The following is a 20,361-nucleotide window of genomic DNA, read 5'->3' on the forward strand; positions in this document are numbered from 1 at the left end:
TAAACTAAACTAGCATATGCTCAATTAGCTTTCACTGTACTGTAGGTAGCAAATCAGCAGCTGTTAGTGAACTCTAGAGACAATAAACATCCTTCTAAACTCATCATTAATTCAAATAACAAACATTGCTATGTCATCAGATGAGTCGTGATGGATGACAAATAGTAAAGATTACAATACAATTACTGAAATTGTTTTCAAAAAGAGTCAAGCTACTTTTGAAGGTTCACTTTTGTAGGTAGAAAGTAACCCAAGAACATCTTCTTTTTTTTTTTTTTTGAGTAAGGACTATTTCACTTTTCTATTTTATATTGATGTCTTCATTAGTCTGCACAATATCTACTGTACTTCCTTTTTTTGTACTGTGTCCAAAGCAACATATAACAAATTATTTGCTTCAAGGAAGTGACGGAAAGATTAATAATGCATTTCACCACTTCTAACTACATTTGTGCAAGACAAGGCCCAAGTAATTGTACTTTAGTTTAAATATTACATTTCCACTTATGTCATCTGAACATGTCAAAAAGCATATTTCTAAAATTGAACGTGTACCTGAATATTTTTTTAGAAGGGGGCTATTATTAATCTACCTCCAACCACAGATAAAAAGTGCCTTAAAGCTGTCCAATTTATTTATTTATTTTTTCAAAAATAATGTAAATTATTCCAAAAATAATTAAGAAAGCATGTTTTCAGTTTCACCTGCCTTTGCGCGGAATAAAAAAGTGTGAGTATCTGTTTAAATATTGCAGGACAAGTCTAGTACTGCAGCCATTCTTTTCAAGCTTACAATTTCAATGATATTCTGTGCTTTATATTTTATGTTTAATATGTTATAAACCAATTAAAAGAAAATAAATTTCTGGGTTTACATTATTCCCTCATGTTCTGTCAAGCTTTGCCACAAACAGACAACATGTCATCCAAAATGAAATACGCTAGCTTGCACAAAATATGGTAGAAGTGCTGAAATATGTTCCAGATTATTCATTCCTTTTCTTTATTTTTCTCTCTTTTGAGGTATATTTTGTAGAAGGAAGAAAAGAAACCCTGTAGTAACTATCACGTCTTGAGAGACATATTTGTACAGAGCATTTAACTCTCTATCCTTCACAATATACACAGTTCTGACGACGTTATGACCAGCAAGATTTTTCCTAGCATGTAATGGAATGCTATTTTTTTTCTTTTTATTATCAAAAGAAAAGCTTTTGTCCTGTCCCAGTTTTCTGTTTCTTCTAAAAGAGCACCCCTGTATGTTTTTCCTTAGTGTAAATTTACAGAAAATACAGATATGTGTAGTATATTGTGCCAACCGAAGAACATAATAAATTGTATCTAGATTAGACTGATTACAAAACAGTACTGAGAGCTTGTCCATTATACATTTTTGATAATGGACAAGAAGACGATCCGCCCCACAGGATAAGTTTTAGTGAGTTTTTTTTTTTTTTTGGGGGGGGGGATGGGGGGAGGGGGGGATCTCAGAGCAGAGAACCATAGTTTGAGGGGGCAGGGTCCATACTGGCCAGCAGGGATTTTCTGTCTTCTCTGGGGTGAAGCCAGCGCAGCAGAGAGGACAGATGGAGACAGGGGGACTTTCTAAGTGTACTTTTCCACTTTTTCTTTGAGGGAGAGCTGAGATGTTCTCTTTGCTCAGAGGCCTGAGATGCATGCGGCTGCTGGGTCTGAGAGGTGGACACATCTGAAGACAGCAGAGCAGATGAGACACAGCAACAGAAAAGATTTTTACATTTTCAGAAGAAAATGTGAGAGTTGCCTGTGCATGCAAACCTCGCTGCCACGATGTTAAGGTGTCAGGGCTGATAACATGTCCATTTCTCCCAGTATGTAATGTACGGGTGAAACTGACCTGTCCTTTTCTTGAATCTGGAGTTGTTGTTCTTGTTGGCTGATGATTTCTTGGCTTTATTAATACAATAATATATCAGTGCTTCAAAGCTCTCAGACCCTGCAGGGACTCTCACTGCACCTAAATGCTCCCTGTGAGAGACAAACACAATTATGCATTACTTCACACCGCCACCAGGGTGCACTATACGCTTTGACGAACTACGCCTGATCAAACTGAGATTTAGCCTTTGGCTGCCCAATGCCAAATGCGCTGTTAAAGCCTTCATGACAAAAGTACCATTCATCAACATCATGTACTGTGCAATTTAGCAACTGATCAACTTTTGGCGAATTGCAAGAAAAGCCTTGTTAGATATTATTTTGAAAATACTGTTTATCATTGGACTTTTTTGCCACTTTTCATTGGTCATCAGCATAAATATTAAATATCAAATCACATTTATTTTTTGAAAAACAAAAACTCTTCTTCATTAGATGGGTATCTGCAAATTAAAAGCACATTGTATTAGTTCAGTTAGTCTGGTGAGTTGAATTTAGCATTTCCCTTCCCCCGCTCATTTACTACAGAATACACCTAAATTAACATGAATAAACCTTTTACCTCATGTTGTACACTGCTGCCATGCTGCCAGCACTGTCCAATCAAATTACAATTAGCCAAAATCTCCTGTTTCCCAGTAAGCTCACTGGTTTCCTATTAAACTGACCACAGGGGTCACATTTCCCGTAAAGTGTTGTCTTTTATCGCACATGCCATTCCTCTATCATGGCAGAGATTCATGACACTCAAACGTCCATACTGAAGAGTCAGGCAACAACTCATGGGTTCACAAGGCACAGAAACACAAAGCGTTTACAGACAGTCTCCCCTGCTGCTGAGGCTGTGGAAAGAGAAAGTGAAAGTGATTAATAGAGGGGGAGGTAGACATGACTGAGCACTAAAGTTCGCCACATCAAACACACTCTGGTTACCATGAATACACTGTACAGTGGCTTCACCATGCTGACAGGAGAAGAGATGGCAGGGAGGGGAGAATGGCCAGTAAAGAACAGTCACATAAAAGAAAGGAACCAAACCACTAGGACGACAAAATGTGATAAGAAATTTTAGTTTGAGAACTGCTGTTACTGATTCGGCATCGAGAGAGAGTATTTAGAAAAGGCATGCATGATATTTTTGTACATGGAAACAAATTTTTAAAGGGGAATATCCAAGTGTGCCTCTCAAAGGGCGCAAGTGCAACATTTCCTGGAGAAAAAAAAAATGTAATGATCACAGAGATGCTTTGAAAAGCAGTGCTGAAAAAGGCTAAACAAAATGGAATTGTTTATATACCAGCAATACAAATTTTCAGGATATTTACCAAAAAAAGATGTGTATAATTGTTATCATGTAATGAAAAAAATCTTCTAAAAAAGTCATTCCCCTTTAAATGAGAATGATTTAAGATCCCCGCCTGCAAACCCCTCCCCTTTCAGACATGGATTCGACCCTTACCTATTGTGGTGTAGAGGACCTGGTCACAACAATGCTGCCCAGATAGCTGAGATCAATCAAAAACAGAGAGGGTAAGACTACCAGTGTCTCCAGAGAAAAGCGCCGTCTCTACTCTATTATGAGGATGAGTGTTGCAAGAGATGAGAGCACACTCATCCCTGGCAACAAAGGCCGCCTAAGAAGGCCACCGTGATGGTCAAAGCCCTGAGTTAGAGGAAGTGAGAGAAATGGAAGGAAATGAGTTGGAGAGGGTGAGTGATGTGATCAGCCCACAAAAGAGGACAAAGAAGGAAGAGCCATGGGATCATCATGGATGCACTAGAAAATCCTTAACCATGAGAAATGTTAAACACTACAATAATTTCTTGTATCAAGATTACACTGTTTAAAAGGTTAAAGGAGAATAGGACTTGAAGAAAATAAAAAATGAATGGAAATTTATCCTGTGAACCCAATACGGAGTTATACTGGAGGACATGGACATTTGTGCATATGTAAATAGTTTATAGTAAGATGTACATGTAAAAATATTTTTATCAAAAAACGCAAAAGCATGGTAGCTTTGCTTTTGCGGCACAGATGATGAATAACAAACTCCTTTGTCATTTTGGAGCCTCCAATGGTACGGTTCACCTACCCTGGAGAGGGTTCTGAGGGGAGCATCTCCTCATCTGTCCTTCTCTGAGATGGCATCTGGCCGAAAGCATCACTGCTCTCCGTGGGGGGTGAAGGGGACTGGGAGGGGTAGCTGGCCGCGGCTGTGGCAAAGGCCATGTGGGCACGATAGCTGAGGCTGGGCCGCTGGCCACTCTGGCTTTGGGTAGGTGAAGTGGCAGGGGAAGAGGAGAGAGACCTTCGGGAAAAGGAGACACTGGCAGGGTGACGGGCACTCTCGGGCATCTCTTGAGAGCGGGAAGACCGCAGGATGCTGGGACGGGGAGGAGGGCGGACGAGAATGTCTGGAGAGCCGGCGTGTGAGCTGGGAGGGGTCTGGGTCAGTGGGGAGAGTCGAGACGGCTGCAGGACCACCTGCTGCAGGCCGAGATCCATCCTTCGTGCTGCCCTGGGGCTCAGCCAAGGCTGGGCCTCGGACCTCCAGCCGTCCGAGCTCTCACTGTGCAGTGTGCTTGGGCTCCCCATGCGAGCCGTGGCGCCTAAGTAAGGCAACACTGGTACGCCCATACCGTGGGCAGTGTGTCTCAACTGCCCCAGAGTCTGGGCCTGTTGCATAGTTATATGCTTGGCTGAAGGGCCCTGAGGCGGGAACCTGCCGGGAGATCTGCTCAGTTGGGCTCTAGGGGCCTCCAGCTGGAGGAAAGCAGAGCTTGAAGGGAGCTGAGAGGTGGTGCTAAGAGTGCGACTATGGGAGGGGTATGGCGGGGGCTCGGGGAGGTCCCGGTGGAGATATGAGGAATGGCGTGGTGGAAGAGTGAGACGGGGACCCTCCTGACCCAGAAAGGGGAAGTCAGGAGGCTGCCAGATCTCGGTTGAGCGAGAGGAGGGAGGGCTATGCACCAGTGGGAGGGCGTGGCCGGAGGCACCGTACTGATGGATCCTCAGCTCCTCCCTCTCCTCTGGGATGGTGGGATGGCGAAACGGCCCCTCGGGGGGGTATGAAGGTGAGGAGGACATGGCAGAGCTACGTGGACTAACATCAGGCATGTAAAACGGAGGGTGAAGCTCCACCTCAGCACCACTACCTAGATAGCCATAGAAGGGGCCTGGAGGGAAGACCCTGTGAAAATGGGAGACCCGGCTCTGCCCTGTGGCCTGAAGCCGACTACCCTCCGAGATGCTCATACCTTCCATGGGTCTCTGGAACCGGGGGCTGTAGGCTGGGGGCTGCATGTAGGACTCCTGGCTGGAGGACACAGGGGATATCTGGGGCCTGAGGGTGGCCATGACTGGGGGTAGGGGCCCTGGGTCATCGTTCTCCTCATCTGATTGGCGGAACTCAGGATACAAGTCTGATTCCTCCACAAAGGGAAAACCCTCAATGCGTCTGGGCTTGAGGGACGTGTCGATGCCACTGGGGTCCATGATGAATCTTCCATCGGGTCCACGGCTGATCAGCTCGATGGGCGTGGTAACCTCAGACTCGTGCTTGGACACGCTGTACTTCTTACTGGTTATTGCTCTCTTGGTTTTCTTATATAGGGAAAGCTCTTTCTCTTTCCTGGGGCTTGGCAACTTCTTAACGTATAGACTGTGGCCACCCACGCTGGCCAGAGATGGGGGCCGGGAGGAAGCAATGCTCTCAGGACTGATCTTCCCAGAGGACAGCCTATCAATCAAAAAAGACATGGGGCTTAGGGCCGAGCCCTGTGGAATACCAGAACTTAAAATCAGCACTATAAAAACAAGAACCACTCCATATTTAGACATGTGGAATATAATCAAAAGGAAATGGCATGATATTACACATTCTAAATGAAAAAAACAGAAATTAGCCTTTATCCATGCAGCTGTTTTCATAATAGTGATTACATTAAACATTGACCTTTATTTATTGGCCATCTTGTCTAATAAAACTGAAAGACGATGTCAGGATGAGACATAATGGAGAACAACAGAATGGGGACAGGACACAGAAACACATACATTTATACAGGCACCAGTGGGCCAACAAAATATCAGCTAAACTATATCTTCACCCAACTCTTCAATAATAATCCATCTTCCTGACTTTAAACGGTCAAACAAGTGTCAAAATTAGGAGCAGCTGTGGGCTGAAGTTGTCTATTCCCCCACAGAAGCATTTTAGCTCTGCACCACTAACTGAAAACATGCAGCTACGGCAGACAGGCGCATGTTAGCGCCTGCTGCAGAGAGAGATACAGGTGCAAGCACTCACTGAGGGCTGGTAGATGGGGGCCTGTAGCTGCTCCTGTCTGGCTCTTCCCAGTAGGGCTCAATGCCAGGCAAGGGGGTAAGAGGAGGCCTGCGGTGACAAAAACACAACAGAGACGGGGCAGAGTCGGCCGTCAACCAGACTATGGTTCCACACTGCTATGTGGAAATGGGTGGGATGGGAGCATGAGACTGCAGCTCTATTAAGACCACAATGGAATCAGATAAGAGCGTGAATCCCAGTTTCAACTGGGTTGGAGGTGCTACCTTTAATGTTCGCCTTCCTTTATCTCTAGTTAAATGTAAGAGTGACATGCTGCCATGCCTGCACTGATCGATTCAGAGAAGCTGGGGGGTAAGCATCATGTTCATAAATTTGTTCTTGCACTATTGAAAGGTTCTATCACAACCTGACTGGACGGCAAAAAAAAGAAAAAGAAAAAGCTTGAGAAGATTGTTTGTAATGGTAAATCAATGCATCTCACTGCTGAAAAGCAGGGGTAAGCACAGATGCATTTATAGCAGCCACTTGAGTGACCACTCAAATCCTCCTCCATGCATCCCTCACGTTAACACAGCAGCTGCTAGGGTCAGCTGTTTGATTTCCCAAACTGTACATGCTCTCTCTCTCTTTCTCTCTCTCAAGCCATGTGCCTGGTAGTCAACAGATTTGCAGAAGAGCAAAGTATAATGGATGTTACCATGCACTGATACTTACGGAGATTCAATGCTTTTCCTTGTGTGCGTAATCGATAGTGGAGGATCTAAGGACAAATCACACAATGCCACATCAGCATGACAATATGCTTCATGTCTTTATCTCAACCACTGCAATGCTGAAGCTGGTAAAATGTAAAAATTCCACACAAAAAATCCCAAATCCAATAAATTTGTTATACGCAACAACAGTAGTGCAGAAATTATACATTTCGGCTTTAAACCAGGAATGCAACAGAGAGACAGTGTCTTGGAGTTTTGAAGGACTCACCTCGCTTGCGTTTGAGCTTGCGACGATGCTGTTTGTTGACGAAACACGCAGCAAGCGTGCTGAAGAGGATGGCAGCCGCCAAGAAACAAATGGTGGCCACGATGCCGGCCACCACTGGCCTGGCCAGCCCCTCGTCAGAGATCTCTGTGGGAGGGAAGGGGTCTGAGAGAGGAGACAGACTCCGAAACATGAAATTAGGATGGATGAATGCAGCAAGCATGTATTCACAAAGCAGGTTAATGTGATTGTTGACTGTGATTCAGTTAGTGTGCATTACAAAGCAAACTATAGCATAGTGTTAACATAACTGCAGCCTATCAGATTGCCTATTTAGATCGAGGGGGCGCGCAGCTTTCAAATTTTTTAACCCATTTTGAATGCAACTTCCAAAAACAAATCAGTATCTTTAATAATTACGTTTATTGAGTTAATCTAAAACACTGTGGCAGAAATCAAATCTAAATGGAAAATTTCAGCTTTTTAATTTCAATGAAAATGCATGGTGATCTATTAAAATGTATGAGCTCAATCTGTAAGCAATTTTAGCTTTACATCAGCTTTGATAAAAAGTGTTTTTTGTTCATATCTTAAATGAGCCAGGACTGCCATTGTTGCCCCCTCCAAAAAAATAGGTGCATGATTACTCTGTATTGCATCTACACAGCAAAAAAAAAAAAAGATGAAGAAAAGGAATACAGTAGGGCACTAACTACAATGAGCAGCAGGGGGCAGTTAAGCTCAAGGTGGCTAAAGCAATGAATTGGTGCCCCTTATTCTCACCTGTACTTGACACTCCCACCACATTACTGCTCTCACTGACAAGATCATCCATTACTGCTAGCGCTCGGAATTCATACCAAGAGTCCTGGGAGACAGAGAAACAGGTCAGTGGGTCACAAATCCTGTGAGGCCAACAGGTTGAAGTGTCAGATCTACCAACAGATTTGTAACAAGAACATTTGTAGCAGACTCCACTGTATGTCAGACTGAATTAAAATGACATCCTTTGAGCTTTTCAGCTGAAATGCAATCCCTCACTATGAGGCGCCACGTAGGATTTAAATCAAACTTCGCTTATCAATACATACATAACACACGTGCACATACACCTATAAATTACTCGCATATACATGTATACTATTGGATGTTCAAAATACATATATGAAATACACGTGCACACTAATATGAAATCCATACCAATACATATTATGTTAGTCATGAATGCATATACACTTGTGAATAACTTGCATATACATATAAACTTGACGCACGCATACACCTATAAATACTCGCATATACATATAAACTTCCATGCATATAAACATATAAACACTCGCATATACATATAAACTTCCATGCATATACACCTATAAACACTCGCACATACATATAAACTTCCATGCATATACACCTATAAACACTCGCACATACATATAAACTTCCATGCATATACACCTATAAACACTCGCACATACATATAAACTTCCATGCATATACACCTATAAATACTCGCATATACATATAAACTTCCATGCATATAAACATATAAACACTCGCATATACATATAAACTTCCATGCATATACACCTATAAACACTCGCACATACATATAAACTTCCATGCATATACACCTATAAACACTCGCACATACATATAAACTTCCATGCATATACACCTATAAACACTCGCACATACATATAAACTTCCATGCATATACACCTATAAACACTCGCATATACATATAAACTTCCATGCATATACACCTATAAACACTTGCACATACATATAAACTCGATGCGCGCATACACATCCATAAAACACTCGCGCATACATAACGTGGATGTGTGCTTTGTGTATATATGTATATGCGAGTGATTTCATATGTGTATGTGCGTGAACTTTTCAGTGCAAACGGAAGGCATTTCAGTGTAACCGGAAGGCATTTCAGTGTAAAAGGAAGGCATTTCAGTGTAAAAGGAAGGCATTTCAGTGTAACCGGAAGGCATTTCAGTGTAAAAGTCATTTGTGTCATTTTGATAGTTTGTTTTCCAATTTGAAATGAAATAAGCATAAACGAGAAAACGGCCCCTTTATTCGTTTTTTCGTTAAAAAAAAAAAAAACGAAAAAAATGAGATTTCGGCTTGATTTTTCATTTTTTTAGTTCTCAGGCAAAAAACGAACAAATTACTTCAAAATTAGTTTTCCACATGTGGGCGGCCTGACACGCCCCCTTCTGCCGATTGGTCAAGCAAGTCTGAGCATGTGACGTCATCAGTTGTTGCTCGGGTCTGTTCTACAAAATAAGAGTCCTCTACTATGGCTACAGATTCTTAAACTGTACAGGGCAGGTCCTATTGGGCTTTCTTCTGTGCAACTTTACGCGTTTCACAGAAATCTTTACATCAGAGATATTAATTATTAGTCTGCCACCAGCCTGTTTTATTTAGCTGTGCGGAGTTAAATCTGTGTGGTGAAGCTGCGCTTGACAGCGCCGAGCGGGAGAGGCTCACTGACCAATGTTCAGGCAGCAGTCAGAACTTTTCTTTTAGACGCTCCGTTTTGAAACGGGATGGTGATTGCAAATACTGTAATGCGATTGCTGAGGGTGGGTACCGATGATGGTGAAATACAGTTTTACTGAAACTGTAATCATATCCGCGACCCGCGAGAATGAGACAGATGATTGACAGGACGGCGAAGGCAATTAAAGGTGCTAGATATAACTTCTGTTAACAAAAAAATCAATAAAAAAGTGTTTAATCTAAGTGACTTTGTCTTTGTTTTATTGTTTTTGTTGTTTTTAATCAAGTAATTGTGAACCACAAACTGAGCTTTCGTTTTAAAGGGCAATTTCCAAAATATATTTATTTGTTATAATATGGGTATTTTATAATACTGCATAAATAAAAACAAACACACGTAATATGTATGCCTATAGGCTAAACACCACAGTTTTTTGGTTTTGTTTGTGTGAACTTTTATCCCCAACCATATTTCTTTATATGGGCTCCACTCCAGGGGTCACATCAGCACCCCTACTTCCCATGGTACTCTAACTGTAATTAACAGTATGCTGACCCAGTTTATATGTAAAATCTTTGGTATATGTAATCTATAATATCTAAAAACACTTTACAGTGTGATGGAAATAAACTTTTCTTAAAGCATGTTGTATTTCACCACAGAATTATTGGCACCCTTCAATCTGTGTTGTATACTGTAGTAGACAATTGTCCTGCAAAATGATGAGGTTTTTGTAAGAAAAACATTGCGAGCTGTCGAATTCTTGTTTGGAATATAAATCAACAACGTAAGAGGCTTTAGGCTTTTTTTTTTTTTTTTTTACGAAAAAATCGAATAAAGGCCGTTTTCTCGTTTATGCTTATTTCATTTCAAATTGGAAAACAAACTATCAAAAAGGCAGGTTAATTCCGTGTACGCACAAATGACTTCCTTTTACACTGAAAAGTTCACGCACATCCACATATGAAATCACTCGCATATATAGCCTACACAAAGCATGCATCCACGTTTTATTTTATATGTATGCGCGAGTGTTTTATGGATGTGTATGCGCGCATCGAGTTTATATGTATATGCGAGTGTTTATAGGTGTATATGCATGGAAGTTTATATGTATGTGCGAGTGTTTATAGGTGTATATGCATGGAAGTTTATATGTATATGCGAGTGTTTATAGGTGTATATGCATTGAAGTTTATATGTATGTGCGAGTGTTTATAGGTGTATATGCATTGAAGTTTATATGTATGTGCGAGTGTTTATAGGTGTATGTGCATGGAAGTTTATATGTATGTGCGAGTGTTTATAGGTGTATATGCATTGAAGTTTATATGTATGTGCGAGTGTTTATAGGTGTATATGCATGGAAGTTTATATGTATGTGCGAGTGTTTATAGGTGTATATGCATGGAAGTTTATATGTATGTGCGAGTGTTTATAGGTGTATGTGCATGGAAGTTTATATGTATATGCGAGTGTTTATAGGTGTATATGCATGGAAGTTTATATGTATGTGCGAGTGTTTATAGGTGTATATGCATGGAAGTTTATATGTATGTGCGAGTGTTTATAGGTGTATATGCATGGAAGTTTATATGTATGTGCGAGTGTTTATAGGTGTATATGCATGGAAGTTTATATGTATATGCGAGTGTTTATATGTTTATATGCATGGAAGTTTATATGTATATGCGAGTATTTATAGGTGTATATGCATGGAAGTTTATATGTATGTGCGAGTGTTTATAGGTGTATATGCATGGAAGTTTATATGTATGTGCGAGTGTTTATAGGTGTATATGCATGGACGTTTATATGTATGTGCGAGTGTTTATAGGTGTATGTGCATGGAAGTTTATATGTATGTGCGAGTGTTTATAGGTGTATATGCATGGAAGTTTATATGTATATGCGAGTATTTATAGGTGTATGCGTGCGTCAAGTTTATATGTATATGCAAGTTATTCACAAGTGTATATGCATTCATTACTAACATAATATGTATTGGTATGGATTTCATATTAGTGTGCACATGTATTTCATATATGTATTTTGAACATCCAATAGTATACATGTATATGCGAGTAATTTATAGGTGTATATGCACGTGTGTTATGTATGTATTGATAAGCGAAGTTTGATTTAAATCCTACGTGGCGCCTCATACCTCACTGCAGCTCTCTCAATAATCACAGAGCTGCCATGCTCTGACACAAACGCATGGAAATCACTCATTTTAACTTGAAATTATATATGAAAAATGTTTAAATTAATTTTCACATTACAGAAGTAGGGTTTCAAATTGCAAATAACCTTAACTTTAACTCCACCTCTATTATTGATGGGTTACTTAAAGAGTATATACAAACACACACAGATACTATATTTAAAAAAAATAAAGAAATATGTTTTCCTGTGATGTCAAAGCTTAATTTTCAGCTGCCATTATTCCTTTAACACATGATCCTTCAGAAATCATTCTAATATGCTGATTTCTTATTATCAATGTTGAAAACAGTTGTGTTGCTTAATACTTTTGTAGAAACCATGATGCATTTTTTTTAGATTGATGAATAGAAAGTTAAAAAAAACAGCATATTTTGTAATTTTTAGAATATTTTGTAAAAATATTAATTAACAAAATCTTACTGATCCCAAACTTTTGAATGTCAGTGCATACTATAAATATACATTTATTTTATTCTATTTTCTACAAAACCCCGGTGGCACCATTAATTGCATTAAAAAATCTTGAAGAAAGGGATTTACGTGGATATTAGTAGTGACATTAACACAATAAGTGTTACCTGAATGAGGTCTCTTGCTATGATCTCAGTCTCAGTGGCAGGAATCAAGTCATCCAGAACCTCCCACCTTTCTCCCAGACGAAACTCAATGATGTAACGGTCAATTGGTGAAGAGTGATTGGCCGGAGAAAGCCATGTCAACAATACACCCTGCTGTGTCCGGTTGGCTGTGAGGCACCGTGGTGGAGTTAGAAGCACCAGTGGTTCAGGGGTACTTATGGGATACCCTGGGAAAGATAAAAGGAGGTTGTAAGTACATCTCATGTGGAGGGTCATTCATTGGTCCATTACACAATACAGTTTGTAATGAAGTGCCGCCCACCTCCTGTAGTCACAGTGACTACCTCACTGAAGGGGCCGGTGCCCAGCTTGTTCTGGGCCAGCACACTGAATTGATAGGCAGTCTTTAACTCCAACCCCTGGACCATCAACCAAGTCTGAGAGCCGGGCACAGGTATGGACAGCCAATCATGTGGCCCTAAATCATTCTTCACCTTCCTATTGGATTATAACAAAGGGTTGCATTAAAAATGCAAGTTACCTTAAAAATATGAGTTTAAAAACAAGAACGTCTTGCGTATCACATACAGTATTTCTTGAAATACAGTGAAATGTAAATGAATTGATCTTAAACTGTCCCACTGATTCATTGCATTTGCAATTCATAATTAGTGCTTTAACACAATGGGAAAAAATAGACTAGACTAAGTCACGAGTATATGTAGAAAAAGTGAGGAAGGAACTATATTTAGTGGGGGTTCTGGCATGACTTACACCGGGCCATACCAGACCGAGAACGTCTGTTCAAAGCCTCCGTCATATCCAGGTTCCCAGGAAACGTTAGCGGAGCTTGTGGATGCTGACACGTGGACATTAGTTGGCGCATGTGGACTAGTGCCTGAAATAGGGTCATTTTTAATTAGCAGTGATTTCAACCTTTAAATTCAGAGGTGTAAAGAGTACCAGAAAACCATACTTGAGTAAAAAGTCCCTTAAAGCGAAAATGACTCCATTAAAAGTTACAAGTCACCAATTCCACTACAACTTGAGTAAAAGTCTTAGGCCTGGTTTCACAGACAGAGCTTAGATTAAGCCAGGATAAGGCCTTAGTTCAATTTGGGCATTTAAGTAGTATTTAGAGATATGTCAGAGCAAGTTGCTTTCAGTTAAAACAGCTAAACCATGCATTTTAGTCTTACTGGCACTAGGCTTACTGTAAGCCTTGTCTGTGAAACCAAGGGCAAGAGTATACGATTTTAACAGTAATTAAGAATTTTAACTCTTATACTATGGTCTTTCTGAATAGTCGACTCAGATGGTATATGGAAGGTATACAATAAAACAGTTTAATGCACAGGTAGTTCCAAGTCAGTTTAATCACAGTTCTATATTAATGTGCTGTTTTCATGGAAGCGCACACACGCATACGTCACTCAGAGATCATGCTGGGATCATGCACACACAGAAACATTCAGTAGCACAGAAACTTGTTATCAATGCTGCCCGCAACTTTTTTAATAAAATAGCTTTGGTACTGAATCGCTACATTATATTTCTCAGCAACTGGGCTAACATCGCTGGTTTTGAAGTAATTAAACTCACAGCTTCATTATTAATAAAGAGAGATGCTATACAGACACTGGTAATTCACACATCTCTCTCTCTCTCTCTCTCCCTCTCTCTCTAATGAATTAAAATAAATGCTATAATTCATTCATTCAAATAAATGTAATCTTACGGACTGCTTTAAATCTGATTCAAAGCGGACAGAATGCTAGATCTAACGAGCTGTAACTGATGAAAATAACTTATTTTTACCCTTCAGGTCAAATATTGCACTGCAAACATCAATAACAGCTTTAAATAGTCAATGCTGGCAAATGACCATGGTATAAGCGGGATAATCCACGGCTAGCTGTGCATTAAACAATTTGAATGCACTCTTCGCGCCAGGTGAAAATAAATTACGTATTTTCAAAACTGTTGATGTGTCGAAATAAAACTGAACACCTCCATATTGCAAAAGGGCATAAGTAAAACAATATCCTTCAAAAAGTTCTCTTCAATATAATGGATAAATAAAATATATGCACAAAACATAGTTCCTTCGATGCCCTGTAGATGGCGATATCACTTCCATGCAAAATGTAACAAGTAATTGCATTACTCATCACAAATCTATTGTAGTAAAGAGTACATATACCTATTTAAAAATGTAGTTACGTAGAGAGTAAGAGTAGCTGATATCTTTGATAGCGAAACTTCAACGTATTCAACTTTGGTACATTACTTTTCCCCCTCACTGTTTGTGTTATGGATAAATGACACATCAGATCAAGTTTTTTGAGCTGAGCTATTTCTTGCTAAATTATTGTACTTAGGACTGGGCTCTTTTGCTTTGGGCCAAGAAGTAACCAACCAAAACATCTTAGCAACCACACAGCAACAGTTTTGTATAGGCAAGCACCTTCTTGTTTTATCTTTAATATTACTCTCTTTTATGGTAACCTTCAGGCAGAAACTCTCAGTTATAATTAAAAAAACATAAAATGATACACTACCGTTTAAATGTTTGGGGTCGGTAAGTTTTGAATGTTTTCTGAAAAAAGTTTATGCATTTATTTGATCAAATATACAGTAAAACCAGTATCAGTGAGAAATATTACTACAACTTAAAATAAGCATTTAAATTTATTACATTTTAACATATTTATTTTTAAATGTAAATTATTCCAGTGATTTTCAGCAGCCATAATGGCCAGTCTTCAGTGTCACATAATCCTTCAGAAATCTTTTTAATATGCTGATTTGTTGGTCTATAATTTATTTTTTTAGAATTACTTTTAATATTTTTGATGAAACCGTGATACATTTTTTCACGATTCTTTGATGAATAGAAAGTTCAAAAGAACAGCATAAGCATAAGGTCTAAGCCAGGCTGTTTGTCCCAAAACAACTACTTTCCAACATGGATTCAGCTTTGTCAGACACAGCTAGAGAGATTCCTGAGGAACTGAAAAACAGGAGATCCATTTGTCTGACCTGTGCCTACTCTCACTTATGTTTTCTGACCGGACAATAAACAAACTCCAAGCACAGACTGACCCAGGCTGATAATAGCAGCAGAGCGCCGGGCACTGAAGACGATGAAGACTCTGAAGAGGAGAATGGATTCTGGAGTTCCATCACATCTCTTATCGGCACCTAGCAGCTGCGGAGAATCTGTTAATTGCTCCCTCATTAAGCATAATCTTTAGACTGTCATGACACCAGTCCATCACCAAACAAATAAAGTGTGTGTGGGGTTGTGTGCCTGCTGACACATCACTTGTTATCCGAGGGCGAACTCACAGACGTGACAGCTGAGTTAGAGCCTACACGAGCTACACTGCCCCCCTACTGTAATGACTCACTTGTGCAGCTTGGCTGGGAATCTCAATGTCCTAGCCTACACTTCCTGTCTGGCAAATGATGACAAATCACATATGTGACGTATTTAGTGTCCTTAAAAAAACTTCAAAATCATAGATAGATAGATAGAGTCATTTACCTATTACAAAAAGGCGTGTGCTGGCAGTGATGCTTGTTACTACGTTGGTGGCAACACATTCCCACTCTCCATGATCCTCTTTGCTCAGAGACATGAATTGCAAGCTACCACTTGATAAGATGTTATGTTTACTTCTGCTGGGCTTCCCGACCTTGACAGAGCACAGAAATAATAAAGTGTTTATGAGTGTCTATCCATGGCAAGGGGGATATATATATATTACAGGCTACTCAGTGTCCTGGTGGGTCATGGTACCTTTCTCCATACGATGGTTGGAATCTCAGGGTCTCCAGAAGCAGCGCAGGGGATGACCAGCTCTCTCCCCGCCTCCTGACGGTACTCCCCCCCGGGCCTCACGTTGAAGTAAGGGGGGTCCTGGGGTCACATGATGATGTTCAACACACAAACCTTCAAGGAAAAAGTGATTCCTCCCGTTATGACCCCTTTAATTAAGATGCACTGACTCACCTTTAGCACCAGAGTGGCCGGAGGGGACTGTCCCATGGTACCTAGGACATTGTAAGGCACACAGGTGTAGGTGCCAAGGGAGTCTTCAGTGACCTCTGCCACCCGAATGCTTCCATCTGCCATTTGGCTCCATCCAGGATACTGTGAGAGGAGCAGAGGAGGACAATCAGTGATCTGAAGTGTTGTCAAACAGTCAAGAGTCTCGACATTTCAGACATCAGAAGTCTACCCATTACAGACCTTCTCGATTCTGAGTGGGTAGCCATCTTTCTCCCATCGGACTGAAATAACTGGAGGGTTGGCATCCACTGGGCACCGAATGATTCCCGGCAACTTTCTTGGGGCGTATATGACAGGTGGCATGTTCACAACACGGGCAGGGTCTGCCGGGAAGATATAGTGAAAATGTTAGTTATGGTACAGCAGATTAAAAAACATTTGAAAAAAAAATGGAAAATTTGAAAGCCAACATGAAATGGCAATCGCAAATCAATTTACTTGCGTAATGAGAAAAAAAATTTAGGGAAGGACTTGGAATTTTTATCCACTGAGATTTCCCTGGATTGTGAGTCTTGTCTCTATATAAAGGTGCAGTCACATAAGCAAATTCTGCAAATTTTTCGCAGCCAAAAAAGGTCCACTGTCTATTGTCAATAGTGTGCCGATGAATGATGCACCACTCAAACAGAAGTCATTTTCAAACCAAGCACCTTTCTGTTGGTCAATCCAGTTGAGCAACTTGATAGTGTGGATTCTTATTGAAATGACTGGATTTCGCCCAAGAATATTTGCTTAATGCTAAATGTGGTCCTAAGTTTTTTTGAAATAAATCCAAAATTTTACTACAAATCTAGTTAAAACAGCCATCACAATATGATTCATACTAGTTATAGATATAAAATCTCAAATCTTCACTGCAGTGTTCACAGTGTAAGTGATGTGTCGTATCAGAACATGTAAGTGTTATTTAAAGCCCTTCCTGTGAAGTTCTCTCACCTGCGGCAGCCCTGGGGTGTCGCTGACTGATGTAGCACAACCCCAGCGGCACTGAGAAGCGGGCTGCTAATGAGACAGTCAGCCACTGCTCTGCATATGACACAATATAATGTGCTTTTCCACCACTAATCTCTTCTCTCTTCGAACTGTTGTGCTATATTTCCCCTCGGTTAATTCATTAAGGCCCCCTTGTCACGCCTGCCCTGACCTCTTTTCTGCTGTGATAATAGAGTGGGTCATGGTGATATACAGGGTGGTAAATTGAGAGAAAAAAAAGAAATGTTTCATATTTATACACCCTTTCCTCCCAGAAAGTTCACATTCAAGACAATACGCATTTTCTCTGCACATTGCATTTTCTTCCCATTGTAACAATCAATATTGACTTTAGATATTTTTATTGGAGAGATACAGAATCTACATAAAAGGGTTGCTGATTGATAATATGATATATTACAATACAATACATAATATAATATAATAACCTTATTTAAGGTATACATATATATATTAAGGTATAAGGTTTTCAACTCTATACTACTAGAAAAAGAAACAAAGAATGTGCATTAGGTATGTTTAGCTTTTTTATGTTTTAACTAAATTAAGAAGTCAATGTAAATTTTATAGTTATTTATTATATTGTTATATTACAATGCTATCATATTTTGTGCAGGCAATTATCTTATTTTCAAGCCCCAGCTGAGCCAGGAGTCCTTTCTGTATGGAGTTTGCATGTTCTCCTTGTGTCAGCGTTGGCTTCCTCCGGGTGCGCTGGTTTCCCCCACACAGTTCAAAGACATGCAGGTTAGGTGTATTAGACTAGCCAAATTGGCAGTAGGAGTGTGTGAGTGTGTCCCAGTACTCTAGTATCTAGGTTGCGTCAGGAACGGCATCCGGTGTAAAAACCTGTGCCAAATCCAATGTGTGTGTGCAGGTAATTTCGATGAAGCGAACCCTGCAAATTAGCGGGACTAACGCAAGGAAAATATAATTAGCTTATTTTATTGTAAATTAAAAAAAAGCCTGACAATGTCACTGTTAAATACCTATAAGTATTGTGGTATTCCACCATTTTTCTCACTGACAACTCATAAAGATTGAGGCTCAAAGAAAATCCCGCACTTCTGAGTGGTATGTTTGAATTGGTGGTGGCTATCATGTGCATTCAACTCGTAAATACAATCTTTCTGACATGGCTTGAACGCACCATGATGTGCCGTCACAACATGCCTCATCCAATCAGATTTCAGAGTTGGAACTATTTGTTTTATAATAATGAAGTGAGAACTGTTGGCTGTCATGTATAACTGTGATGATTCCAATTTTTTTTATGATGACCACAGGAAGTAAGGCTCTTCCAATCTGTCTTATCCAACCAAGAGAGAGAACAATATACAGGGTGGGCCATTTATATGGATACACCGTAATAACATGGGAATGGTTAGTGATATTAAAGTCCTGTTTGTGGCACATTAGTATATGTGAGGGGGCAAACTCCTCAAGATGGGTGGTGACCATGGTGGCCATTTAGAAGTCGGACAAACAGGACTTTAATATCACCAACCATTCCCATGTTATTACTGTGTATCCATATAAATGGCCCACCCTGTAGAGACAGACAGACAGACAGACAGACAGACACAAAGCAGCAGCTCAGACTCTGGGCTTATCCGCCACTTCCTCAAGAGTCCTGGTGCAGATGGAAACAAACTCTCAAACCCTCCAGAGAGAGGCGACAACTAGAACATCTCAGATGCCTGGCAGCCACCACGGCATCTCAAAGGGTGTAAATAGCTCTGTCCCTCTACGTGACAGACACCAATTACATAAAACACCTCAAAGGCACACAAGACATTGACTGAGATTTCAAACGCAGGCCTGGTGCTGCAGGCTGTTTAAGAGGTTGGAGGTGAAACTCACATTGCACGGTCAGGTAAGCTGAAGCAGAGGGGGATATACCCAGGCTGTTGCTAGGGCTGCAGGTGTATTTCCCAGCATCCTCCGGCTTCACTCTGTAGATAATGAGGGTTCCATCAATAAAGATGCGCACACGGAGCTTCAGATCACTGAAGGGAAGAGAAGAGAAATGATCTGTTTGAAAAAATATCATTAAAAGCATTTGTACACAGAGAAGAATTGAAGCTGATATGATGTCTCATTATTATGGAAGCCTGTTTTTGGCTAGAGCACATAATACAGAAGATGATTCTGAGAAAGTAAAAAAAACGTATACCTACTTTTTGTGAAAACTACAAGCCAAATTTGTTAAAGTCAAAATAACGAACATTTTGATAAAAAGCCGCAATTGTGAGATATGAAGTCACAGTTATGAGAAAGACACTACTGTGAGATATAACATCGCAATTATGAGAAATAAACACATTTGTAAGAAATAATTCCATAATGTAGTTGCAATTATGGGAACTGCATATATTTGTGAGACATTAATTTGCAATTATGAGACAGACACATTTGTGAGATATGTCACAATTAAGAAATATAAAGACATTTTTGAGATATAAATATAAGATAACCTTTTTATTTTTTACTCTAAGGCAGAAACAGCATTTAATACATTAAACAATTCTAACTAACTGGCATTCAGCTGAATTTTAGCTTCTTAACCTAACTAGCTTTGGTTGATTTTACATTACATTTTATCTTTAACAAACTTTTTTTCCACGCACAATTTTTTTTTAATGAGATCAAATAATATTTGGCAGACCCCCTGCAGTATTGCTTCGGGCCCACTGAAGACTCTTTCTTTATAGATGTGTATGCCATCAGAAAAAATGCTTCTGA

General features: G+C 40.1%; 1 protein-coding gene across 1 annotated transcript in view; it reads right to left on the reverse strand.

Moving 5' to 3' along the window:
* Nucleotides 1-279: 279 nt before the first annotated feature.
* The window catches only part of igsf9ba (immunoglobulin superfamily, member 9Ba), a 71,647-nt gene continuing 51,565 nt past the window's right edge, over nucleotides 280-20,361 (reverse strand). The window contains exons 7-21 of the mRNA XM_081370727.1: nucleotides 19,480-19,625; nucleotides 16,804-16,946; nucleotides 16,564-16,704; nucleotides 16,351-16,470; nucleotides 16,096-16,246; nucleotides 13,320-13,443; nucleotides 12,868-13,043; nucleotides 12,546-12,772; nucleotides 7,995-8,079; nucleotides 7,215-7,376; nucleotides 6,945-6,990; nucleotides 6,231-6,317; nucleotides 4,014-5,660; nucleotides 1,877-2,007; nucleotides 280-1,708 (exon numbers count right to left, since the gene is read on the reverse strand). Coding sequence (XP_081226853.1) covers nucleotides 1,488-1,708; nucleotides 1,877-2,007; nucleotides 4,014-5,660; nucleotides 6,231-6,317; nucleotides 6,945-6,990; nucleotides 7,215-7,376; nucleotides 7,995-8,079; nucleotides 12,546-12,772; nucleotides 12,868-13,043; nucleotides 13,320-13,443; nucleotides 16,096-16,246; nucleotides 16,351-16,470; nucleotides 16,564-16,704; nucleotides 16,804-16,946; nucleotides 19,480-19,625 — 3,607 coding nt within the window. The 3' untranslated portion in view covers nucleotides 280-1,487. The remainder of the gene's footprint in view (nucleotides 1,709-1,876; nucleotides 2,008-4,013; nucleotides 5,661-6,230; nucleotides 6,318-6,944; nucleotides 6,991-7,214; nucleotides 7,377-7,994; nucleotides 8,080-12,545; nucleotides 12,773-12,867; nucleotides 13,044-13,319; nucleotides 13,444-16,095; nucleotides 16,247-16,350; nucleotides 16,471-16,563; nucleotides 16,705-16,803; nucleotides 16,947-19,479; nucleotides 19,626-20,361) is intronic.

Source organism: Scardinius erythrophthalmus, assembly GCF_964197995.2.
Source record: "Scardinius erythrophthalmus genome assembly, chromosome: 7".
Taxonomy (NCBI): Eukaryota; Metazoa; Chordata; class Actinopteri; order Cypriniformes; family Leuciscidae; genus Scardinius; species Scardinius erythrophthalmus.